This window comes from Trichomycterus rosablanca, chromosome 2, assembly GCF_030014385.1.
Source record: "Trichomycterus rosablanca isolate fTriRos1 chromosome 2, fTriRos1.hap1, whole genome shotgun sequence".
In the NCBI taxonomy this organism is placed as follows: domain Eukaryota; kingdom Metazoa; phylum Chordata; class Actinopteri; order Siluriformes; family Trichomycteridae; genus Trichomycterus; species Trichomycterus rosablanca.
This window is the reverse complement of record NC_085989.1, coordinates 6919069-6946503: the sequence shown is the minus strand read 5'-3', so window position 1 is coordinate 6946503 and position 27435 is coordinate 6919069. Positions and strand designations below refer to the sequence as shown.

General features: G+C 36.0%; 1 protein-coding gene across 1 annotated transcript in view; it reads right to left on the bottom strand.

The window, feature by feature from the left end:
• Positions 1-27435, bottom strand: part of ptprua (protein tyrosine phosphatase receptor type Ua) — a 245213-nt gene that overhangs the window by 84498 nt on the left and 133280 nt on the right. The window contains exons 5-8 of the mRNA XM_063010511.1: positions 24275-24390; positions 15471-15648; positions 10176-10469; positions 6299-6622 (exon numbers count right to left, since the gene is read on the bottom strand). Coding sequence (XP_062866581.1) covers positions 6299-6622; positions 10176-10469; positions 15471-15648; positions 24275-24390 — 912 coding nt within the window. The remainder of the gene's footprint in view (positions 1-6298; positions 6623-10175; positions 10470-15470; positions 15649-24274; positions 24391-27435) is intronic.

Below are 27435 nucleotides of genomic sequence, written 5' to 3'. Positions count from 1 at the left end.
AAACCTTTTTATTATTATTTTAAAAATCATTATTGTTATTATTTTTTATTTATTTATTTTAAAAACCATTCTTGAAAAAATGAGAAAACAAACTGTGAAATCAGAACCTTAAAGCTTAACATAAGCTTGTTGCTTTCTTGAAAGCCTACAGTGATGTAAAGCCTATTGCAATAGATGCAGTCAAAGTAAAATAATATGGTGATCATAAATAGCGTAGGGATACATACGTCCAGCGTGTGCACTGTGGATTATTAGTGCAGTGTGGAGGTCAGTGTAGTGAGCAGTACTTATTTTAGTAGTGAGGAGTTCAGAGGAGTAATGGATGAACAGAAAAGCTTCTTCTGAGCCAACTCTTTCTGGCACAGATACTCCCGTCTCTCCTCCCAGGTGCCAGGAGGTTATACAATATATGGCTGAGGTGAGCAGAGTCCACTGATGATGCAGTGTGCTTTGAATACCTAGCAGGGAGCTGTGCGCTATTGATTCGCTGAGAGGTCCTCACCACCCTTTGTAGGGTTTTCCTGTCAGTCACAGTGGAGCTGCCAGACCACACAGCTTATATCCAAAGTGACTTACAGTACTGTGCAGTACACTGTCTAAGCAACTGAGGGTTAAGAGCCTTCCTCAAGGGCCCAACAGTGACAACCTGGCAGTGGTGGGGCTTAAACCAGTGACCTTTTGATTACCAGTCCAGTATCTTAACCACTAGGCTACAACTGCTCTTTAGTTGTTTAATGGGGTTGAGCTTAGGGATCTGTGAAGGCCAATTGGGCATTGTCATACCAAACTCGTCAAACTATGGGTATGTCTCAAAAAAAAAAAAAAAAAGCATTTAACACTCCAGAGAAGAATGCCTTAAAATGCTGCCTACTGAGATGCCTTATTCTGAGCGATATCCTGACTGAATAACGCTCTATGTGCTTTCTCAACTACAAAGGCAATCCCAGCATTCAGTGCTGCACAACACAAAAAATTCTAATATTGTTGATGTGAACAGAGCAGTGAGCTGAATTATTTTCAAATTTTGGGTTTGTCAGTGACAGTTTAACAGTTTTAGGTACACAGAGGGACATGTTAGTGGGCTGTTTCACCTCAGCTTATTGGTTTGAATGGCCTAAGGCTAACTGTGTTAGCTAAGTAAGCTAAAATTGTGACTAGGCAGGGACTTTCAATTACGTAATTGCTAACCTGCTTCACATTGCCAGACAGGTTCTGGCAGTAATCATACTTGGGTGTGGCTAGTGAAACTGAACTCAATTGAATTTGGTTAACTGGTTAATTTAGAGGTGGTGCAGCAATAAAACACGCTAGCACACCAGAGCTGACATTTCGAACTCGTCGGTTCAAAACTCAGCTCTGCCATCTGGTCGATTGGCTGTTGTTCATACAGGGTGGGAAGCTTGATAGGGACCTCATAACTGATGCAATTACAACCTCTGCTGGCTGATTAAGTTAAGGAATAATGGGTCGATCGTGGTGTGTCTGTTCGTACACAAAGCTGATCTGCATATGAACTCGCTTCGTTAAGATAAAAAGATGCAGTTGGCTACTGCACACGTGTCGGAGGGGGCTGCCAGTCTCGCTCTCCTCTATCACTAGTGGAGATCAACATCAGTAGAGAGGAAGTGTAATGCAATCGGGTAATTGGATACGACTAGATTGGGAGGAAAATTGAAAAAAAAAAAATAATAAAAAAAAAAAATCATTAATTAAAAAAAAATTACAAAAATAAATAATAAAAAAAAAAAATTTGTTTTTGCATCTGGAGAGGAAGCATAATGCAATAGGGTGATTGAATACAACTAGATTGGGAGGAAAATTGGGAAAAATGCAAAATAAATAAGTAAATAAATAAATAAAATCATTAATAATAAAAAAAAAATATATATATATATATAAAATAAAGAAAAACATTTAAAAAATTTGTTTTTGCATCAGTAGAAAGGAAGCATAATGTAATGGGGTAATTGGATATGACTAGATTGGGAGGAAAATTGGGAAAAATGCAAAATAAATAAATAAAATAATTATTAAAAATTTTAAATAATAAATAAAAAATAAATAAAAAAAATTGTGATTTTCTGATTGTTTTTTCTCTGTCTGAAAATTAAAAGTAGTTTGATTATCTAAAACATAAGTTAACAGAAGTTAATAGTCAGTTAGAATCCTCTCTACTTAAGCAGCTGCCTAGTAGGCATTGGGCAGCAAGGCAGCTCACTAGGTTTTAAGACAGACCCCATGTCTTTATGGCCCTTACTTTGAGCGTATGGGCACAAAGATGCTGGAAAAACAAATAGCCTTTTCTCAAAAGTTGTTGGAGGTGTATAACTTATTCCATCTAACTAACTGTTTACAACTGTAAGCGACGGTTAAAGCTGAAACACTTGGACTCAAATCGAGGTCCACATGTTTTTCGTCCACACCGGGTACATTCACTGAAATATACCAAATAACAAAAACAAAAATGATTGAGTGCTTGTTTCTCCCCACAGACTTTTGGAAGCAGAAATGTGCCTCAGGGAAGAAGAAGGGAAATAAATGATGACTGAATGAATTACACCACGGTGATAAATGAGTTGTTTTCATCGTCTCTGTTTATCACCAGCAAACCCAAGCGTGCACAAGTACGACCCGTACACAACACGTTGACTTGTATACGCGTAGATGTTACTTGGACCTCAATTTTTTTTCATATTTGCATGAGAATGGGCTCCAGTTGCTTTTCAATGCAGCTAAATATGCAAAATGCCAGGCAAGCAAAATCTCCTGATCCAGTTGCGGTCGTGGATTATTAATGTCCTGTTTTTAACAAGTTGAACGCTCGTTTATTTATGCAGAAGCCGTAGATTCTAATAGAGCATTAAATATAATAGAACTAATAGAGCATTAAAATAAATAACCTGCAGGCTTATCTGGGCTGTATGAGACAACATCATAACTGGATTAATATAATAAGTCAGGTCTGTTGAAGAGATTTATAAGTTATGAAGATAATTAGTTATGCTTACTGACTGCTGAGCTCCCACTAGGCATTAGATAAAGTAACTGGAATGAAATTAAAAGAAAACTCGTTTAATTGTGCAATGAATCAACTGCAAAAAAAGGCTTTGATTCAGCAAAATCCTGTGGAGAATCTGTCTTGTGGGAGTGTGATTAATAATAATAATAATAAAATAATTATAATTGCAAAGTGAAACAACAATTAATAAAATATTTTACATGTGCAGTTTGGAATGAATTGACACAGTTTAAATATCAAAGATATCTGGAAATGAAACTTAAAATTGACAGAGCTGAACGTGTTGATAAATTGATGAATACTGCGCCTCTGTGACTGCAGTCATGGTGCAAAATGTGCATTAGATGAGTATGTGCTCTCAGGTTATATTGATTTACACATACCATTATTGTTCCTGACGGAACAATTGTTCTGATATTGTTCTGGAGTGGTGTACACATAGCTTTTATCATACAGTGTGTTTGGTTAATTTATTTTTGTTAATTACATAATTTGAATGAACGTTCCACTTTCCTGCCACCTCAGAAAATGCATAAGGTGCACGTGCATGCATAAGGTGGATTGGCTACCCAAGTTGCTTCTTGATTTAAAGTAACATTAAGTCAGTGAGTAATTGTGTGCATGTGTTTTCCTGCATTGGTCTTAATATTTTTCGTGGACACCAGGCCCAATGTGATAATTTATTTTTGCAACTGCTATGAAGAAAGGGATAAACCACCCAAATTCTCATATGCAAAGCTTGTAATTAAAAAAAACTAAAATCTCTAAAAATGGATTAAATTCATCATTATGGGTAATTAAGTGTAGATTTATAAATAAGAAATGACGATTAAATTCATTAAAAAAAACAAATCTATTAAAATAATATTTAAAATCTATTAAAGATATTCATTGAAAACCAAATCTATTAAATTAATATTTTAAATCCATTAAAATATTTATTAAATTAGAATTATTTTTATGCAGACCATGTAATGAAAAACTGAAGCCTCTAAAAATGCTTTAAATTTGTTATTAAGGGTAATTAAGTGTATATGTATGCATAAAAATAATGATTTTTTTTTATTAAAAACCAAATGTAATATATAAAATCCATTAAAATATTAATTAAAACCAAATAATTTTTATGAATTATTGTGTGCAAAGCTTGTAATGAAAAAATTACAATCTCCAAAAAAAATTTATTATGGGTAATTAAGTGTAGATTAAAAAATAAAAATGACCAAAAGGGATAAACCACCTAAATACTCGTGTGCAAACTTTGTAATGAAATATAAAAATCTCTAAAATGCTTTAAATTTGTTCTTATGGGTAATTAAGTGTAGATTAATGAATAAAAAATGATCATATTAAAAAAAAAAAATCATTAATTTATTTTTTAAATCCAATAAAAATAATAATTATAAACCAAATTATTTTTACAACTGCCATGAAAAAAAGGAATAAACTACCAAAATACTTGTGTGCAAAGCTTGTAATGAAAAAAAAAAAAAAAAAAAAAAATATATATATACAGTGTATCACAGAAGTGAGTACACCCCTCACATTTCTGCAAATATTTCATTATATCTTTTCATGGGACAACACTATAGACATGAAACTTGGATATAACTTAGAGTAGTCAGTGTACAACTTGTATAGCAGTGTAGATTTACTGTCTTCTGAAAATAACTCAACACACAGCCATTAATGTCTAAATAGCTGGCAACATAAGTGAGTACACCCCACAGTGAACATGTCCAAATTGTGCCCAAATGTGTCGTTGTCCCTCCCTGGTGTCATGTGTCAAGGTCCCAGGTGGAAATGGGGAGCAGAGCTGTTAAATTTGGTGTTTTGGGTACAATTCTCTCATACTGGCCACTGGATATTCGACATGGCACCTCATTGCAAAGAACTCTCTGAGGATGTGAGAAATAGAATTGTTGCTCTCCACAAAGATGGCCTGGGCTATAAGAAGATTGCTAACACCCTGAAACTGAGCTACAGCATGGTGGCCAAGGTCATACAGCGGTTTTCCAGGACAGGTTCCACTCGGAACAGGCTTCGCCAGGGTCGACCAAAGAAGTTGAGTCCACGTGTTTGGCGTCATATCCAGAGGTTGGCTTTAAAAAATAGACACATGAGTGCTGCCAGCATTGCTGCAGAGGTTGAAGACGTGGGAGGTCAGCCTGTCAATGCTCAGACCATACGCCGCACACTGCATCAACTCGGTCTGCATGGTCGTCATCCCAGAAGGAAGCTGATGCACAAGAAAGCCAGCAAACAGTTTGCTGAAGACAAGCAGTCCAAGAACATGGATTACTGGAATGCCCTGTGGTCTGACGAGACCAAGATAAGCTTGTTTGGCTCAGATGGTGTCCAGCATGTGTGGCGGCGCCCTGGTGAGAAGTACCAAGACAACTGTATCTTGCCTACAGTCAAGCATGGTGGCGGTAGCATCATGGTCTTGGGCTGCATGAGTGTTGCTGGCACTGGGGAGCTGCAGTTCATTGAGGGAAACATGAATTCCAACATGTACTGTGACATTCTGAAACAGAGCATGGTCCCCTCCCTTCGAAAACTGGGCCTCATGGCAGTTTTCCAACAGGATAACGAGCCCAAACACAACCTCCAAGATGACAACTGCCTTGCTGAGGAAGCTGAAGGTAAAGGTGATGGACTAAACCCAATTGAGCACCTGTGGCGCATCCTCAAGTGGAAGGTGGAGGAGTTCAAGGTGTCTAACATCCACCAGCTCCGTGATGTCATCATGGAGGAGTGGAAGAGGATTCCAGTAGCGACCTGTGCAGCTCTGGTGAATTCCATGCCCAGGAGAGTTAAGGCAGTGATAATAATGGTGGTCACACAAAATATTGACACTTTGGGAACAATTTGGACATGTTCACTGTGGGGTGTACTCACTTATGTTGCCAGCCATTTAGACATTAATGGCTGTGTGTTGAGTTATTTTCAGAAGACAGTAAATCTACACTGCTATACAAGTTGTACACTGACTACTCTAAGTTATATCCAAGTTTCATGTCTATAGTGTCGTCCCATGAAAAGATATAATAAAATATTTGCAGAAATGTGAGGGGTGTACTCACTTTTGTGATACACTGTATATATATATATATATATATATATTTTATAAAATAAAATAAATTTGTTATTATTGGTAGTTAAGTTTAGATTAATAAATAAAAAAAAATTACAATTATATTCATTCAAAGCCACAAAACCATCGCAAAAAAAGTAAAGTCAAATATGTCTGAAGTCAATAAACAGATTTGTACTTACTGTCCTCCTCGGTTTGGAACGTGACCTCACGGCTTTCCTTCTTGCCCTCGGGATTGGACAGTGCCAGGCGTACGTGCACGGCGCGGAAGGGGGGCAGGTCTCGCAGTGTGAAGCGTGACGTGTTCCTCTCCACTGATAAACACTCCCTCACCGTGGCGTTATTGGAGATGGCCCCACTTCCTGTCGCGGTGGAGTAACGGTAGCAGAGCGACAGAGAGTAGGTGTGACACCGGGTCAGGTTGTAGCCCAGAGGCTCCCACTGTAACACCAGCTGACGGGACTGGATCTCTGACGTGGTGAGACCACGCAGGGGACGCATGGGCTCTGGGGGTGAAGAAAAAGAGATTATTATTATACTGGTAACAAACGTCATGTTGAAATCTCACATTTTAAATACAGTCATATATAGCCAAAAATATGTGGACACCTAACCACAAGCTCGTTGGAAATCTCATTTCAAAAGCATAGGCATTAATATGAAGTTGCGTCGATAACAGCCTACACTCTTTTTGGACAACTTTTCACAAAATTATTATTATTATTATTATTATTATCATTATTATTATTATTGTTGTTGTTTTGTTGTTGTTGTTATTATTATTGTTGTTATTATTATTTCTATTGTTGTTATTATTATTATTATTATTATTGGTGTTGTTATTATTATTATTATTTTTATTATTTCTATTATTATTGTTATTATTATTATTTTATAGACTGTAAATATTTAGACATAGTACTGTTTTAATTGCACATCGCACAACTGCACACATGTCTTCAAACTGCACTTTATATTATTAGTAATAATATAATAAATTATTATAATATATTATTATTATTATATTAATAGTATATTTTTATATATTTTTTATATTTTTTTATATCTAATTTTAATCTTTATTTTATTTTCTTTCACTACATTGACATGTTCTGTGTGATGCTTGTGATGCTTGCTGCTGTAACACTGCAATTTCACTTCAGAGATGAATAAAGTAATCAATCAATCAATCAATTTGAATCTATTTAGTCAATATTACATTTGTTAAGTCAAGCACTGATGTTAAATAAATAGGTCTGGCAACCAATCAATGTTTTGATTTATCCCAAAGGTGTTTGTGGAGGCGGCTCGGTGGGTATCACTGTCACCTCACAGGAATAAAGTCCTGGGTTCAAAAATATTGTTGTCTATAAAAAATTACAGGGCTATTTCTAAGACTCTAGGACCATTTCGAATCACAGTGAGAGCAAATAACTCAGAACAGATGTAAATCTACACTGTTCTTAAAATGTCTTCAAGGACTTCACGAAAAACATAAATCTCAAAACTAATGAAAAATATAAAGAACTAAAAGGTTTCTAGACTGAGTGCTTTCAACTCCACAATATAAAACAGACCAGAAAAAATACATTTATTAGATGATAGCAAGAGAGAAAACACTGCAAACACTGATGTTGAATGAGTAGGCCTGACTAACAATCAATGTTCCAATTTATCCTGAATGTGTTCATTGAGGTTGAGGTCAGAACGCTGTGTGGGCAGTGGAGTTCCAGTAATATATGGTCATTTCAGAAAAATAGCTTTCAAAAATGAGTTCAAGAGAAAAATCTGCAGTGCAGGGAGATGTGTAAACAAGAATATACATTTTCAATCTCATTCGTGGTTCTTCATGGTTTCACCTCTGTGCACATAGCACAGTTTGTGCATGGAAAGAACTTAAATTATCACAAATTTAGAAGTCAAAGGTGTGGACAAAAAGTTTGGTAAATGTTCCCACAATACACGTTTCCATTGTGTGATGGTCCATTCTAGATGCCTCAGAGCCCAGAGAAGTCGACGTCGCTTCTGGACATGGTTATCATAAGGCTTCTTTTTGCACAGTAAAGTTTTAAGTGGCATTTGTGCATATAACTCTTGACTTGCATATAACTTGTAGTGCTTGACAAAGGTTTGCCAAGGTAATCCCTCACCCATGTGGTTATATCAGCTATTGTTGAATGGAGGTTCTTGATGCAGTGCCGTCTGAGGAATCGGAGATCACAAGCGTTCAGCTAAGGTTGCGCCCTTGGCCCTTATGCACTGAAATTCCTCTCGATTCCTTGAATGGTTTAATGATATTATGCACTGTAGAGGGAGAAATATGCAAATCCCTTCCAGTTTTTCTTTGAGGTTCATTGTTTTTGAACATTTCAATCATTTTCTCACACATTTGTTGACAAACTGAAGATCCTCTAATCATCTTTGCTCATCAAAGACTCATCCTTTCCTGGATGCCGCTTTTGTACCAAACCATGATTACAATCACCTGTTAGGAATCACATCATTTTTTAGTTTTTTCACCTCATTATTAGCCCTAAATAGCCCCCGTCCCAACTTTTTTTGGAATGTGTTGCAGGCCTGAATTGCAGGAATGGAGGTATATTAACAAATGAAATGAAGTTCAGCAAATAAAACAGGACATTTCTTGAGTTCAAACTGTCTGCAATCAAATAAAAGTCAAAGTAAATGTAAGAAACTCTGTGTTTTCATGTTATTTGCATTTTCCATACTGTCCCAACTTTTTCTAATTTGGGGTTGTATTATAATTATTTCATGGGAGATTCTTCTATCTCTTATGTGCAATATTGTCAATATATTCACATATTTACATAGGATGAATGGAACCAATAAAGCAAACCAACAATACCAGTGCACACTGACTCAGTGACTCTCTCTCACTCACTCAGTTTAACACAGAGAATATTCTGACTAAAATAATAAATAAAGAAGGAACTATCAGGCTCTGGTATCACTAGTTTTGTGAGTGTTGAACATTAGGTAGATATGAGACAGGAAGTTCTCTCTGCGAGACATGTTTTATTGCTATAAGTGACTGAGATGAATTGATGCTACAAGCCACACTGACAGTGATGTATAAGGCAAGAGGGGAAGAGAAAAGCACAATACAGGTTCACTAGACATATAAAAGCTCAAAGATTTTCCTAACCAGTCCCAAAAAATAGTACACACCATGGGTGTTAGGTAAAAAAAAAAAAAATCCTGTATACGTTACATGACCAAGTACACCAGGAGTGTCCAAACTTTTCTTAGTAATAATAATAATAATAATAATAATAATAATAATAATAATAACAATAATAATAATAATAATAATAATTATTATTATTATTATTATTATTATTATTATTATTATTATTAGTAGTAGTAATACTACTACTACTACTACTACTATTATTATTATTATCATCATTATTATTATCATTATTATTAATTATTATTATTATTATTATTATTATTATTATTATTATTATTATTATTATTATTATTATTATTATTATATAGACTGTGTCTGAATACAACATAATTGTGTCTATTATATAAATATAATAGACCTACTTGATTGCTAACAATTACACTTTTTTCTTTAAATTAAACGTACCCACTTCCCTCTGAACTCAGTAAAAAAAAAAATTCATTTTCCCTGTCTAGTTTGTGTTTCTTTGAAGTCGCCATGTTTGTCCACAAACTTGGTAACATTAATGTTTTGAGTCTGGGGAAAGAAGATGGGGAGCATTTTAGATTTGTTTTATGAGGTAGCGACATCTAGATTTGTGTTCAAGAAGTTTTTTAAAATCTGCCTAATAGCGGGTCAAAATGAGATGAGATCTATAAAGACATGTTTTTATGAGTCTGATGCTAAATAAAATATATAAAAGCCACCTTTTAAGGCCTTTTTAAAAGCCCTGACCTTAACTCATTAAACATGTTTGGTATGAATTGGAATGTTGACTGTGAGCCAGGCCTAAAGCATAAAATCATATAAACAGAGATCAAATTTATTGTAACAAAATGTGGTTCCTAAGTTTCTAAGTCACTTACCAGCACACTTGGTTCTGCTGACTAGAGGTGGTCCGGGTGGTCCAGTCCCCCCCTCTCCAGGCCGTGTAAGCAGGACACTGATCCGGTATTCCGTGTCCGGTTCCAGATGCCAGACTTTGTACGTAAGAGAGCCGACTCCATGAGTCTCCGACCACGGCGAATGGCTCGCTCTGTACACGATCTCCCGCCGGATCACCGGTCCATCTCCCACTATAGAATTGGTGTTTAGCTGGATGATCAAGTAGGTGGGGCCTGACCGGAGAAGCTGGGGTGGAGCTATCGGAGTGGGCGGGACTACAGACAAAAACAGAAAGGCGGACAAGTAAGAAAAGAAGCCACAGTTTGAACCTGAGATATTTCATGTTTTATCTGCTCAACTTCATTAATATACCTCCATTCCTGCATTTCAGACCTGCAACACATTCCAAAAAAAGTTGGGACGGGGGCAATTTAGGGCTAGTAATGAGGTGAAAAAACTAAATAATGATGTGATTCCAAACATTATTGAAATGTTTAAAAACAATGAAGGAATTGCATATTTCTCCCTCTACAGTGCATAATATCACTAAAAGACTCAAGGAATCTGGAGGAATTTCAGTGCGTAAAGACCAAGGGCGCAAGTTTAAGCTGAATGGCACTGCATCAAGAACCGAAACTCAACAATAGCTGATATAACCACATGGGTGAGGGATTACTTTAGCAAACCTTTGTCAAGCTCTACAATACAGAGTTACATGCACAAACGCCACTTAAAACTGTACTGTGCAAAAAAGAAGCCTTATGATAACCATGTCCAGAAGCGGCGTCGACTTCTCTGGGCTCAGAGGCATCTAGGATGGACCATCACACAATGAAAACATGTATTGTGGTCAGAGGAAACAGCATTCCAGGTCTTATTTGGGAAAAATGGACACCGAGTGCTCCAGACCAAAGACTAAAAGGACCATCCAGACTGTTATCAGCAACAAGTCCAAAAGCCAGGGTCTGTCATGGTATAGGTTTGTGTCAGTGCCCTTGGCAAAGGTCAGTAACACTTATGTGATGGCAGCATTAATGCAGAAAAGTACATTGAGATCTTATAGCAACATGTGCTGCCTTCAAGACGTCGTCTTTTCCAGGGACGTCCAGCATTTTGCAACAAGACAATGCAAAACCACATGCTGCACACATTACAAAGGCATGGCTGCGGAAGAACAGGGTACGGGTACTGGGTTGGCCTGCCTGCAGTCCTGACCTGACCCCAATAAAGAATGTGTGGAGAATTTTGAAATGAAAAATGCTACAACGACGACCCCATACTGTTGAACATCTTCAGACGTGTTTGCAGGAAGAATGAGACAAAATAAAACCTGAGACACTAAATCACTTGGTCTCCTCTGTGGCAAAACGTCTTTTAAATGGATGTTTATTAATAAATGAAATGAAGTTGAGCAGATAAAACATGAAATATCTCAGGTTCATCCTGTCTGCAATCAAATAAAAGTCAAAGTAAATGTAAGAAACTCTGTGTTTTTTATTATTTGCAGTTTCCATGCTGTCCCAACTTTTTCTGATTTGGGGTTGTAAAGCCATACTTTAAGCCATAAAGCATATATAATCCAGTGGCTTCATGTTTAAGAGTTTAAGAGGTTAACCAGTTATATAAGAATATTTAGCACTGAAATGTCATAACAAAACACAAACCACAAATTCAAATCAAAAGGCCTATAAAACATCAAACCGTGGTTAAGTTGAATATCTTTTAAGCTCATAACAGACCAGACAAATTCCTGTTAAAGTTAAATACTCAGAATGTCCACTGTACGCAGAAAATGCCAGAGGAGACAAAGAGAACTGGGTCAGAGCTCTGCATGAAAGGCCTACAGAAAAGAACATCAACTAGACCTAATATGACAGCTCTCTTCTGCCAGTGTGGAGCTGAAGATTTCTCCAGGGATTTACTGCTACTGCTTTTTTACTGTATTCATATTATGCTGGAGTTGGTGACCAAAAGAAATCTCGTTTTTGGAAATATTTAACTCGTATTTAAAAATAGTTTAAAGCAGAATCAGTTTTACCGTGTTTTAGAAATTCTATCTCACCATGATAAGCAATTAAATTCTTCTGAAGGACCCTCTCAAGCTTATCTGTTCTGCCATACAAGATAAGCAAACTCCACCCGGTCACAGATGACTACAAGAGCCTGACTGTTTTCCTTCAGCTCATTTTAGACATTAAGTAGGTACAGTACATTATGCTCTTCAATTATTCTTAATCTAAATTATTTTAATTCTAATTTATTTCATTTCTAAATTATTCTTTTTCTAAAATATTTTATTCCTAATTTATTTCATTTCTAAATTATTCTTTTTCTAAATTATTTTAATTTCTAAATTATTATTTCTTTAAATTATCATTTCACTAAATTTTTCTTTTTCTATTTATTTTATTTCTATCTCTAAACTATTCTTTTTCTAAATTGTTTATTTTTATTTTTTTTCTAAATTATTCTTTTTTTAAATTATTTTATTTCTGAATTACTCTTTCTCTAAATTATTTTTCTAAATATTTATTCTTCTAAATTATTCTTTATCTAAATTATTTCTTTTTTAAATAATTCTTTTTTTTAAATCATTTCCTTTCTAAATTATTCTTTCTCTAAACTATTTTTCTTTCTAAATTATACTTTTTTAAATTATTTTATTTATCTAAATAATTTTATTTCTAAATAATTATTTTTTTAATTATTCTTTTTTATTTATTTTATTTTTTAATTATTCCTTTTCTAAAATATTTTTTAAATAATTCTTTTTCTAAATTATTATTTTGTAAATGATTTTATTTCTAAATTACTCTTTCTGTAAATGATTCTTAATCTTAATTATTTCATTCCTAAATTATTCTTTTTTTAAATTATTTTTCCTGAATTATTTTTTTTCTAAACCATTCTTTCTCTAAATTATTATTTGTTTTAATTATTTTATTTCTAAATTATTCTTTCTAAATTATTCCTTTTCTAAATCATTTTAATTTTTTAATTTTATAGTTTAATTACTTATTGAATATGAACATTAATTTCTTAGTGATTAATTAATTCAACATTAAGATTTTAGCTCTGGCTGTGCATTGGAAAACAGTGCTTCACTATACTAATGAGAAACAGTACACTATATTTCTTTTACTATGTGTAAAATTCTCAACTCTGAGTGAAATAATCTTTCAATCACTTAAAGGTTAAGGCCTTGTTCAGGGGCCCAACACTGGCAACTGGTGGTGGTAGGGCTTGAACCAGCAAACCTCAGATTACTGAGGTTACCTATCCAGTACCTTAAGTTAAATGCAACAAAATCAATTATTAGAAAGTCTGTCTATATACTTTTGGTTTTACCCTTGTCTTTTTTGCTGATGTAGCTGCAGGTGTAGGAGAGGAGAATGAGTTATTGATCTTTGCGTACTATGGAACAAGTTATATGGCTTGTCACTGCATCAGAACCGAGATCAGCTACCAAACCCACCTGCACACCAGACCCTCATTACTATCTTTTTTCCACCAATCTGAAAGCAGAATTGTGTCATGAATTCTAAGCAAGTTCATTCCTAGAATTGAAAAAGCAGGTGGAGGAGCAATCTTGTTCATGACCTCTCGACTTTGGGAAAATCTTTCTGTTCTAACCCACTTCTGGCCGGGATTGTGAAACTTTGACTGAATATATAATACTCAATTGATTTTTTATTGTATTGTTTTTTCACCCTCAGGCCAAAATGTGTTACATCAGTTTTCCTTTTAAAATGTTCTGCAATCATGTGAAAACTTGTTGTTGTGGTTGTTGTAGCATCTTGCTTGAGATCACAGCTCAGTGTTTCTGGGTGTTGTTGATACACAGCTTTTAGTTTGTGTAAACCTGCAGATGCTGCAACAATCTGTTTATACTGATATGTTCAGAAAGTACTCTACATTAATGAGGTTATAATAATTATATAAGCTGTTTTTTCATGCAGTGTTGTCTGAAGATCAGGGCCATTCAGTACATTTACAACACTGTCCATCATGCATAAAGATTTCTTAATTGTACATGGTGAAATCCATACATTTCCCTTTAACTGTTGGACCATTTGCTTATGCAGTTTTATTTATTTATTTATTTATTTATTTTTAGCAATGGCGGATCTTCACCGATCTTGCTTGTAAATGGCAGAACATTTAAATGTGTATAGCCTCAATTATAATAGCATTACCTATAAAAGGTTCAAAAAAATTTTTTGGATCATGTCTTATATTGCCCCCTTTCCCTGATTTGGAATGTTTTGCAGGCATGACATGGACATAGGAAAACACTTGAAAAGATAAACCATTATTATTATTATTATTATTATTATTATTATTATTATTATTATTATTATTATTGTTATTATTATTATTATTATTATTATTATTATTATTATTGCTGTTTTTTATTATTATTATATATTATTAATATTATTTATTTTTTTCTTGTTATTATATATGATTTTGTATTTTTTTCTATTTTTTATATTATAAAAATAAAATTATCATTGTTGTTATTTTTGTTTTGTTTTTATTGTTATTATATAGTATTTGTTATTATTATTTTTTTTTATTATTATTATTATTATTATTATTATTATTATTATTGTTGTGATTCTGTTGTTGTTTTGTTTTTATTGTTATATATATATATATATATATATATATATATATATATATATACTGTATATATTTAATTCAAATTCAATTTTTTTAATTATATTTTTTTATTACAATTATTATTATTATTGTTGTTGTTGTTGTTGTTATTATTATTATTATTAGTTATTCTTTTTTCTTTTTCTACTTATTATTATTATTATAATTATTATTTTAATATAATATGCTTCTTTTATAATAAACAAATATTAAATGCTTTGGTGGTGCAGCAGTCTATTAGGCTAACCCATCACACTGCTATCAGCCAGCCAGGCTTCTACAAAAGCATGATTGTCTATGACTTAGGGTAGATTGCCAAAGCCCTATGATGGACTAACACCCCATTCAGGATACTTTCATGCCCTGCATCCAATGATCCCACCACAATCAGGATAAAGCAGTGAATTAAAAAAATAATAATTATTATTATTATTTTAAATTATATTACATTTTATGCTGTGACGTCTTAATATTACAATATTTATTATATTTTAACAACAAAGAACAAAAATGTGTATAAATTGTTGTTGTGAGGCCTGAGTTAATAACCAGTTGGTTTTTACAATGTCTGTAGTGATAAAAAAGTGCTTGTAAATACTGTATGACATTACCTCTGACAATAAGCTCAGCAAAATTGGAAACAGCTGCCCCGTAAGAAGACTGAGTAATACACCGGTAAAGATCCTGCTCCGAGCGCTGAGCTCTGTCTATCTGGAACCATGCAGCCAGACGTCGCTCACCGACTGATGAGGTGAGTAAATACGGTGCCATGAGAAGACCACTCCGCCTCTGGAGAGGAAAAAAAAACACAAAAAAAGAGCAACAGAAAACCCTTGATTAGACATTTCACAGCCATTTTACTCAGTGATTACACATTCACATCCTGTAATCTAGATGTGTAATTATCCTGCTAGATCTGGGTTTAATAAAGCCGTTACTTTATAACACAAAACACCAATCACATTTCTCATTCATTCATTCATCTTCATTAACCACTTTATCACACTGACGGTTACAGTGGGTCCAAAAAGTGCGTGTGCCATTTCAACCGGTGGCTTAGTACCCAACCAGTGGAAGAGTACCCCAATACCCCAATGGATCTCAGACCCTGGAGTTTATAATCTCTGCAATGCTACTTGCCTGACCATTTGGATAAATAAATGTATGAACTATGTACAACCCCAAATCAAAAAAATTTAGGACAGCATAAAAAATGCAAATAATAAAAAACACAGAGTTTCTTACATTTTCTTTGACTTTTATTTGATTGCAGACAGGATGAACCTGAGATATTTCATGTTTTATCTGCTCAACTTCATTTCATTTATTAATAAACATTCATTCCTGCATTTCAGGCCTGCAACACATTCCAAAAAAAGTTGGGACAGTAAAGCATTTACCACTTTGTAATGTTGCCATTCCTTTTCACCACACTTAAAAGACGTTTTAGCACTGAGGAGACCAAGTGATTTAATGTTTCAGCTTTTATTTTGTCTCATTCTTCCTGCAAACACGTCTTAAGATGTACAACAGTACAGGGTCGTCGTTGCCGCATTTTTAGTTTCAAAATTCTTCACACATTCTCTATTGGGGTCAGGTCAGGACTGCAGGCAGACCAATCCAGTACCCGTACCCTCTTCTTCCACAGCCATGCCTTTGTAATGTGTGCAGCATGTGGTTTTGCATTGTCTTGTTGAAAATTGCTGGACGTTCCTGGAAAGAAGACGTCTTGAAGGCAGCACATGTTGCTATAAGATTTCAATGTACTTTTCTGCATAAACGCTGCCATCACAGAAGTGTAAATGACCTTTGCCAAGGGCACTGACACAAACCCATACCATGACAGACCCTGGCTTTTGGACTTGTTGCTGATGACAGTCTGGATGGTCCTTGTCGCCTTTGGTCTGGAGCACATGGCATCCATTTTTTTCCAAAAAAGGTCCATCCTAGATGCCTCAGAGCCCAGAGAAGTTGACGCCGCTCCTGGACATGGTTAACATAAGGCTTCTTTGTTGCACAGTAAAGTTTGAAGTGGCATTTGTGCATGTAACTCTGTTTTGTAGTGTCTGTCAAAGGTTTGCCAAAGTAATCCCTCACCCATGTGGTTATATCAGCTATTGTTGAGTGGCGGTTCTTGATGCAGTGCCATCTGAGGGATCGAAGATCACAGGCGTTCAGATTAAGCTTGCACCCTTGGCCTTTACACACTGAAATTCCTCCTGATTCCTTGAATCGTTTAATGATATTATGCACTGTAGAGGGAGAAATATGAAAATCCCTTCCAATCTTTCTTTGAGGTTCATTGTTTTTAAACATTTCAGTAGTGTCCCCACACATTTGTTGACAAACTGGATAACCTCTGAACATCTTTGCTCATCAAAGACTCAGCCTTTCCTGGATGCTGCTTCTGTACCAAACCATGATTACCTTGAACCAGTGACCAGCTGATTATTAGATATTATGTTTGATGCTTGTGCATTAAATACTTATAGTTGTTAAATCCTTATGTGGCTGCTTGAGATGTTGCTGGGAGTCTAAAGTACTGAAATAAGCAACAAGCCGTTATTAGCAGACAAGAAACAAAAGTTAGTACAGAATGGAGGTTCCAAAGTCCAACACCCAATGTGATGTGACTAGAGCAGTATAAAGGGAGGGGTACAGCTCTGTTCCTTGTTCTTCAGCTATTCCACTGCTGCATGATGGTACCTCTGTGCAAAAAACTGTTTGATGTTGAACAACTCCAGTGGCCTGGAAGGAGACTTGACCTTGAACCACACTGAGCCTTTGGTATAAATTAGAACTTCGGCTGCAAGCCTGCCCTTTCTGTCTAAAATCATTTACATAGGTACACATTCCTACTGTTGTATCTTATGTTACTTCAAACTGTGGGAGGGAACAAGGTGTTCCCACCTACCCAACTCCCTCTTACTGGACGTTTTGTCATTTAGATCACATTTTCCTCAGTCTGATACATGCTGAGAACCGGAGCTCTTGATCCATGCCGGTTGGACTTTTCATTTCACTATCGCTACATGCCTAGCTGATTAGATAATTACACGAATGATCAGGTGTGCAGGTGTTTCTTGGTGAGTCTATAATACATTAGACTATTATAAATTATACCAAGGTGATACAGACAGGAAGTTTTGAAGAGCTGAAAAAAAAGAACCGTAAATGTCACCGTATGCATTCGTCTAGCTTCCTGCACCCGACCCATCCCCCCCCCCCCCCCCTCACTCTTTCAATACATCATTTCCTACATTTCTATGGTAAGACCAGATGCACCCACGTACAGGGACCTTCCAGGTGTTTTCACAAAGGGGTATATAGCACTAAGCATGCTCTCATGGGCCACTTCAAGCTCAGGATGAAGTAAAAGAACATAAAAGAGTGTGTGTGAGAGTGTGTGTGTGTTTGCATGAGTTACTTTGACACCTGAATGTTGTGAAGCTTTTGAAACAGCAATGCCAGAGGGACACAGTGCTCCCGTCTGCAATGTGACAAGGGAAAAGGCTGCAAAAAAACGTTCCTCTTTAAATCTTCTGCTAAAATTTGGAAAGGCTCCCGAATTGAAGCCCAGAGTTCTATTCTTTTACCCAATCCAGGAGGATACACATCTGTAAAATGAACCCAACGGTGTGACCTTGTAAAACACATAAAAATGGGTCTAAAGTCTTTATAATAATAGATTTGGATCTAAATAAAATTGCTCATGTGTGTCCACATACTTAGTCCTAATTCATTCCATCCATTCCATAAAAATCGACCAAAATGGGGCGGCATGGTGGCTCGGTGGGTACCACTGTCGCCTCACAGCAAGAAGGTCCTGGGTTCAATCCCCAGGTGGAGCGGTCCGGGTCCTTTCTATGTGGAGTTTGCATGTTCTCCTCCTGTCTGTGTGGGTTTCCTCCGGGAGCTCCGGTTTCCTCCCACAGTCCAAAAATATGCAGTCATGTTAATTGGAGACACTGAATTGCCCTCCCTATAGGTGAATGGGTGTGTGTATGAGTATGTGTGTGTGTGTGTGTGTGTGTGTGTGTGTGTGTGTGTCTGCCCTGCGATGGACTGGCGTCCCGTCCAGGATAGTGTCAAAACAACTCCATTATTTTACATAAGCCTAAAATATATGCAGTTTCACAGGACCATGGAACACACTAACAGGTTTCTCATACGTCCTTATGGGAAAAATACCTTAAAACTCAATGTCTTTTAAATTCGACGCCACTCCCAGGACCAATTGACGTCGAGTTTCAAGGTACCACTGTAATACTGATTATACTAATCGCCAAAGGTGCCTCATCAAAACGGTAAATAAGAGGACGGGTCTTAATTGTTTCTGAGATTTCAGTTTTGAATTATTATTATTATTATAGTTATTATTATTATTATTTTTATTATTATAGTTATTATTATTATTGTTATTATCATAGTTATTATTATTATTGTTGTTGTTATTATTATTATTATAGTTGTTATTAGTATTATTATTATTATTATTGTTGTTATTTTTAATATTATAGTTTTGCAATATTTACTAAGAGTGAACAAAATACTAATTAAACATTTAAACATGTATTATTATTATTATTATTATATACTTTTACAATATTTACTGAACAAAAAAATGCAAATTAAACATTTGTTCATGTAAAAAATAATTAATTGAAAAAATCAGTTGATCAATCAATCAGTGATGCTTGCCAAAGTGTTGATCAATCAAGCATTTTAACCCCTAGGCTAAGCATTGTGGCCTATAAGGACCATTGTGGCCTATAAGTGTCCTTAAAAATGCTAAATGCTATGTTAAAATGCTTGCCAAAGTGTTGAATGTGTACATTTATTAAATAGAATTCCAGTTGCCTGCAAGGAGTCCTGACCTCAAACACACTAGGTACAAATTCCTACAGACCCACAACAAAATCTAATGGAAAGTCTTAAAAGAGAGGCTAATGTAGCTGTAAATTGAAGGCCACTCCATTCAAAAGCCCAATGGTTTTGGAATAGGATATCCAACAGGCTCACAGTCAGATGTCCACATACCTTTGGTCTTACTACCTATTAATTTTGAAGTGATGTTTGAGTGTCCAGTTGCAAATGACTATTTATTCAAACCAGCATAACTAGCAAACACAGATATGGAAAATATGTTTAGCATATGTTTTTCTCTAGCAGAACAAGGATGCTATATGAGCCCTTATTATTTTGTTCTGTTTGAAGTGGTGCAAGGCAGAGCTATAATGAGACAGTCAGGCAGGTCAAAGCCCTTACAAAGCTTCGAGGACCAAACTAGGAAGTGAAAATGTTCTCCCGCACACCACCTCTGTAGCATCAAAGAGCAGAAAAGCATGGGTGTAATTGGCCATTATATCATATACAGAAGTCCACACGCTGTGTTTCCATGGATGATTTGGACTTCAGAAAACTCACAGATGTGTTGCTGGTTTGTGGGTGTTTTTTAATTTATTTTATTTATTTATTATTTTTACCTCACAAAACTGGGAAGAAACTTGTCTTAAAATACAACAAGACTAATTGTTGTGTATTAAGTTGTCTTCTGTTTAGTAGGGCATAATCTGGATTGGGATGCAGCCATAGATTGTTGTAAAGTACCAGCTTTTCTATATGCTGGATATTTGTAGATAGTTTATTCTCCCCTTCACTGACTGGTTAATGCATAATAATGATGTGACACATCCAGACAAATTTTCAAACCTGGGACTTTTTATTACATTTTGCTGTCATTTGTCTACTTCCCCCTGATAACAATGGCACTAGTGTGCTTTGCGGTATAAATTCATATGAATGCAGTCTAACTTTTTACAGTAAGCTAAGAGTCGACCAATAATACGGTCACATGACAAAATTCAAAAATTCTAATTTTTATCTCGGGTGGCACGGTGGGTAGCACTCTCGCCTCACAGCAAGAAGGTTCTGGGTTCGATCCCTAGGCGGGGCAGTCCGGGTCCTTTCTGTGTGGGTTTCCTCTGGGAGCTCCGGTTTCCTTCCACAGTTCAAAAACATGAAGTCAGGTTAATTGGAGACACTGAATTGCCCTATTGGTGTGTGTGTGTGTGTGTCTGCCCTGCGATGGTCTGGCGCCCCATCCAGGGTGTTACTGTGTGCCTTGCGCCCATTGAAAAGCTGGGGTAGGCTCCAGCCCCCACCCCCCACCCCCACGACCCTAATTGGATAAGCAGTTAAGAAAGTGAGTGACCTAAAAGGTTGCCAGATTTCAGACAGTGTTGCCTCCATAAGTCAGACTTTGCTGCTCTGATTTAAGAAGTTCACAGCAACTATAAAAATTTTAAGCATTGCTAATCAGCATATGAGCATTGTCACCTCACAGCAAGAAGGTCCTGGTTTCGATCCCCAGACGGGGATCCTCTGGGAGCTCTGGTTTCCTCCCACAGTCCAAAAACGTGCAGTCAGGTTAATTGGAGACACTGAATTGCCCTATAGGTGAATGTGTGTGTGTGTGTGTGTGTGTGTGTTTGCCCTGAGATGGACTGGCGCCCCGTCCAGGGTGTTACTGTGTGCCCCCCCCCCTTCCCCCCCACAACCCTAATAGGATAAGCGGTTAAGTGAGTGAGTGAGTGACCCAAAAGGTTGCCAGATTTCAGACAGTGTTGCCTCCACAAGCCAGACTTTGCTGCTCGGAATAAAGGGGTACACAACAACTGTAAACTTGGTTGTTAAGCATTACTAATCAGGATGTGTTGCAAGTAGCTGCCGGCCAGAAAGCCAGGGTCCTCTCTGTGTGGAGTTTGCATGTTCTCCACAAGTCCAAAACATGCAGTCAGGCCAAGTGGAGCCACTAAAATTGCCCTGGATATCAGTGTGTATGTGTGTGTTTGCCCTGTGATGGTCTGGGGACCTGTCGGGGGTGTTTTCCACATTTCGCTCAATGAATCAGACCCACAGCAACCCTGACCAGGATAAAACAGTGGTAAAAAAGACAACAAATTAACTTTATCTTGTTGGTTCAGGGCTATATGCACTGTTATGACATTGTCAAGGACCTAAAATGAGAATCTCTTATGAGAATCACCTCTATTGTAGAGTTGCTACTTCAGTGAGGAGTTAAATGTTGTGTGAAATTAACGTCTTGATTTTAAGTTAGTCCTTCTATAACTTTTAAACTTAAAGGATGTTCAGGAAGCAAAGCGTATCCATGCTGAATATGGATAAAAGATTCAAGGACAGGGAGAAAAAATAAAGAAATAAAATGATCTGGTCTTGATAATCCAGTTTTAAAGACAACACAATACAGCTGGTGCTAAACACAAATACTTGCCACTACGTTCTTCCCACCTGGTGTGGAGATCAGCAGGGTGATAAGAATCATGAATCACAATAGACATTACAAAATCATGCCCATCTGCCATGCCGTTTATTGCCGACAGAGGGGGCCTGACGGTGCACATGATTAACGTTCCGGTTTCTCGTAACTGGCAGCCACCTGCGCCTCATTGAGCGTTAATTTGCTGCAGGTGAAGGGAAGTGGATTTAATCATGGGTACTTCCTCACAGTGTTGCTGGCTCCTCTGTTGGCACCTGTTCCTTCTTGGTAAAATCAGGATGCCAGGCTTGATCAGGTCCACAACAAATACTATCACTCGTTCTGGGAGCCTAGAGAGCCTCTCGTAAGTGGGCCCCACATTTGGATCCATGCTGGGTGCAGGCCTCAGCAGTCCAACCCTTGTTTTGGGTTCCTATTTTTTTACCCATTTTTGGTTGTTTGGACCAGCTTGCTATGTTGTCACCACCAATTTTTCTTCCTGCTTCATTTAATCTCTTTTCATAAGCCGAAGGTGGCTGACCGCTCGAATGGGCGGCACGGTGGCTAGCCATTTTATTTAAAAGCAACATTATTTATTGGCACTTAGTGTCACTCGGTGAGCTCTGGTTTTCTCCAACCGTCAAAAAGCATTTCGATTACAATGGTTTGTCACCTCTACCATAATATATTTTCTATATGTTATTTATTTATTTATTTATTTTAAAAATCAATTAGACATCTAATCTACTGACTGCACTTTTAACCTCTGCCATCTCTGACAAATGTGAACCAATAGGCTTTCCTTTACTAATCAGCCAGTGGCAGATTACTACAAAAAGTACCAGCCTAGACTGAAGTTTTCTTCCACGTGTGCAGGTGCCCAGTGTATATTTTATTTAATTTATTTATTTATTTGTATTATTATTACTATTATTATTTGCATTTATTTATTTATTTGTTTGTTTATTTTTAAATATAAATTATTATTATTATTAATACTGTTATTATTATTTTATTATTATTTTTATTATTATTTATTTGTTTATAAAAGTTTAATTATATTTATTATAATATTAATTATTATTAAAAATTATTATTATTATTTATTAAAAATAAATTATTTGAGGCATTTATTTATTCAATAATAAAATATAAATATATTTATTTATTTATTTCATTTGCTTGGTTGAGTAATAAATCAGTATTTAGCAACAACAACAAAAAAAAAACAGATTAAACTAAGAACCAGCTTATACTGGTCTGTGCCTTTTTTCCCAGCCAGCTTTGCTGTTTAATACAATATGTACTGTCATGTATTGATTTTGTTTTGTTTTTGAAATAAATATCTACCTACATATTTTCATGAGCTTGGTTTATGAGCCTATTGGGAGGAAATTTAAATTTGTAATGTTTTTTATTCATGCAAAACAAAATAAATTACAAAGACCAAAGATCTTTAAATAAGGTTGCTGTACATTAAGGTCTCTGTAAAGACCGTTCACGGCTGTAACACCTCTGTCAGCAACCAAGCTCAGGAACATTACCTCAGATACCCAGCACAGCAAAGTGGAATCATGGGTATTTACGTACAGCAGATGATAAGTGTGAAGGATGATAGTGGCTCCGGAACGATCATACTTAGTATGTTAATATCACCGCTGATGGAGAGAGTCCAGCAGTGCTGAGTGAAATGATGTGAGTAAATGTATCTCAGTGCATTAGTGAGCAGCACTTATGAGGAAGAACTACACTGTGCTACACTGTGCTTTCTTACAAGTACTGTAACAACGACAATAAGTGTAAGTAATAATGTTGTGTGCACTCATGGGTGCCGTCTTTAGTGTTGTGTCCACAGTGGCAGTAACAAAATAAGACAAGCGGGTCAAAAGTACTTTTATTTTCCTTTTGTCTAAAGTCCCTTTTAGTTATTTGTTAATGTTTTAAGTTAAAAACTTAAGTTGGATGGATGGATGGATGGAAGAATGGATGGATGGATGGTGCATCAATACATTCATTAATGTATAAGCTACCTTCCATACAAATGAACTGTGTGGGTTATTTTGTGTTGTTGGGGGTCACACCTCAGTGACGATGCATGAAAGGGGAACATTACACCCACACACCCCTTCTTCTTACCTCCATGGTAAAGGGATCCATCTTGGAAGCTCGTCCGTTAGCCACACATTGAAAGGTGGCATTCTGCCCTGCGTTTACCTCCACGTCTCCCAGCCTGGTGAAGTGAGGCACCTTATCTGTAGAAAATAAAAAGAACCCTAGTTATAAAAAAAAGTAATAAATTAAAAAACGTGCTTTTGTAATAAACAAGAGAAATTGAGGGATTGAAGATCATGGGCGTTCAGCTAAGGTTACGCCCTTGTCCTTTATGCACGGAAATTTCTCCCGATTCCTTGAATGGTTTAATGATATTATGCATTGTAGAGGGAGAAATATGCAAATCCTTTCCAATCTTTCTTTGAGGTTCATTGTTTTTAAACATTTCAATCATTTTCTCACACATTTGTTGACAAACTGGAGATCCTCTGATCATCTTTGCTCATCAAAGACTCAGCTCTTCCTGGATGCTGCTTTTGTACCAAACCATGATTACAATCACCTGTTTAAAATCGCATCATTATTTATAATAATATAAATTATAATCGTTTTTTCACAGGAATGGAGGTATATTAATAAATGAAATAAAGTTGAGCAGATAAAACATGAAATATCTCAGGTTCAAACTGTCAAATCAAAGTCAATGTAAGGAACACTGCATTTTTTTATTTATTTGCATTTTCCATACTGTCAAAACTTTTTCTGATTTGGGGTTGTACCACAGCATCATCTATCAGACCTCCTTCCAGGCAGAGCGAGGAGAAGGTCCATGATCAAACAGAAATGTGCAGTATGCTTTTCAACATTCTCTTTCTACTGTATGTTACTTTTCAATTCATATGGAATTGAAATGCGGGTATCAGTATGCCCGCTTTGTACATGTCTACCAGACCCTGGACCAATAGCTGCATTGATGTTACTTCCACTGACGTGATGCCCACATTTTCTTCAGCTGAAATTTTAAAGATTAAAAAGGGGAAATAAGTTTTACTGACTTTTCACCATATAAAAGTCATTCTTTTTTTTTCATTTTACAGTATAAAGAGTTCACCACAAGTTCTAATTAAATGCAGGACACACGATCCACTTACAACAGAAAAAAACATTTCTGAACTATTTTTAATGAATCCAGTTTCTAATTCATACTTTTAACCTGTTGTATTGTACGTACACCCCGGTATTTAAATAGTTGATCCATCTTTGTGCGACGTTTACATTTCCTGTTGCTGCTGCTCAGACTTGCTTAACATTCAGGAGGAATATAAGACCATTCATATCACATTTTACCCAATGCACATTTTATATCGCACATTTTATCCAATGGTGCTCGAGTGGCACAGCGGCCTATTATTCTAGCCCACCCGGGCGTCTACACAGAAATGATTGTTTGTGTGTGTGTGTGTGTGCTGGCCAAATCCCAGTGATGGATTGGCGCCATGGCCAGGGTAATTTGTTCCAGTGTTTTCCACTTAAACCAACGAACCACAACTCTGACCAGATGAAAAAATATATTCATAAATAAATAAAATTATATACACAAGGTAATTTAAAAAGCTAAAATCTGCTTCTCTGAGTTTATTGTTTACCTTTTGTGCCACTAACCTATTAGTTCCTACTGTTCTGAGAGTCTTGTTGGGTTCTTACAGATTCAGAATATGAGACCTGGGTTTGATTCCCCAGCTCCCCACTCCTCTGAATGCCCTAGGTGTAAGTATGCTCTGAGATTGAGACTGGCGATAGACCGACACACTATCTGGGTTGTTTCCTGCCTCTTGCTCAAAAATAGGACCTACCATAACCCTGACCAGGATAAAGCAGTGGTAAATCAGAGAATGAATTAATAAATATGAGACAGATATGATGCTCCTGAACCATTCATTGGTTCTACCCTAAAGCCTATTCTGTAAAAAACCTCTAGTGGTCACGTTTATAAAAGTCACATTTTAATTTAAATTTAATTTAATTAAAAATAAAGTTTTAACAATTTAAGTCATTAATTAATCTAAAAAATCATTTTTATTTAATATTAATTATTATTATTAATAATTTATTTTCATTTATTTATGTATTTTTATTTGATTTATTTGTATTTAACATTATTTTTTTCTATGAGAAAAGTCATTTGTCATTTGATTTTTATTTGTATTTTTATTTTATTTTATTATTTTATTTTATTTATTTTTTTTTTTTCTCCGAATTTTCTCCCCAAGTTTTCTCCCAATTTTTAGCGCTTCCAATCTGTCTTCCGCTGCTAACAGGCACACCAGACCTGCATCCAAGGAGAGCACGCCGCTGCCCCACGCCTTCTTTACACGTGTACAGCCCTCCTCTTCTCGTCCGTGCATTCTGCACGGGCGTCTCTTCTGCAAATCAGGGTCCTTACACAGCGCATGAAGACCCACCCACCCACATATAGTCCGGTCCCCCACCCTGCAGGCATTGCCAATTATGCCCACCAGATGGCGCCCAGCCGACCGGTGGCAACACCGAGCCTCGAACCGGGAGGTTCAGAAACTCGGTGCTGGTGCGTCAGCGGAATATCCCGCTGCGCCACCTGGGCGCCTTTATTTTTATTTTTAACTTATTTTACTTATTTATTTATTTTTTATTTTTTATTTTTCATTTATTATTATTATTATTATTATTCTGTGGATAAAAGTCATTTAAGTAATTAATTTATTTTTATTTATTTATTATTATTTTTAATTATTTTTTATTTATTTTCTTTATTTTATTTATCTTTATTTAATAACAATTAATTTAATATTAATTATTTTTTTCTCTATGGGAAAAGTCATTTAAGTAATTAATTTATTTTTCATTTTTTATTTTTATTTATTTGTTTTTATTTATTGAATGTCCAACAAGTTCTTTAATGGATGTCCACATACTTTTAGTCATATAGTAAAGAAGAAATAATGAGGGTTTTTGTTCTCTCATTTAAGGGGCTTTTTATACCCTAAGGATCTAATACACCAAGTCAAATTACCTTCAACTACTAAACGTGTAATGAGCTGGACGCCTGAAAACCTTCCAGCGATTGTAAAACCAGGAGATCCTACAGTCTGATAATTGATCCACAGTGTTTTTTTTTATCATCACATCTCATTCTGTCTCATTTATTCCTCACATCCCATTCCATCTGCCCTCCTTCCTACCGTTCTAACTTTTCAGCAGACCAAATG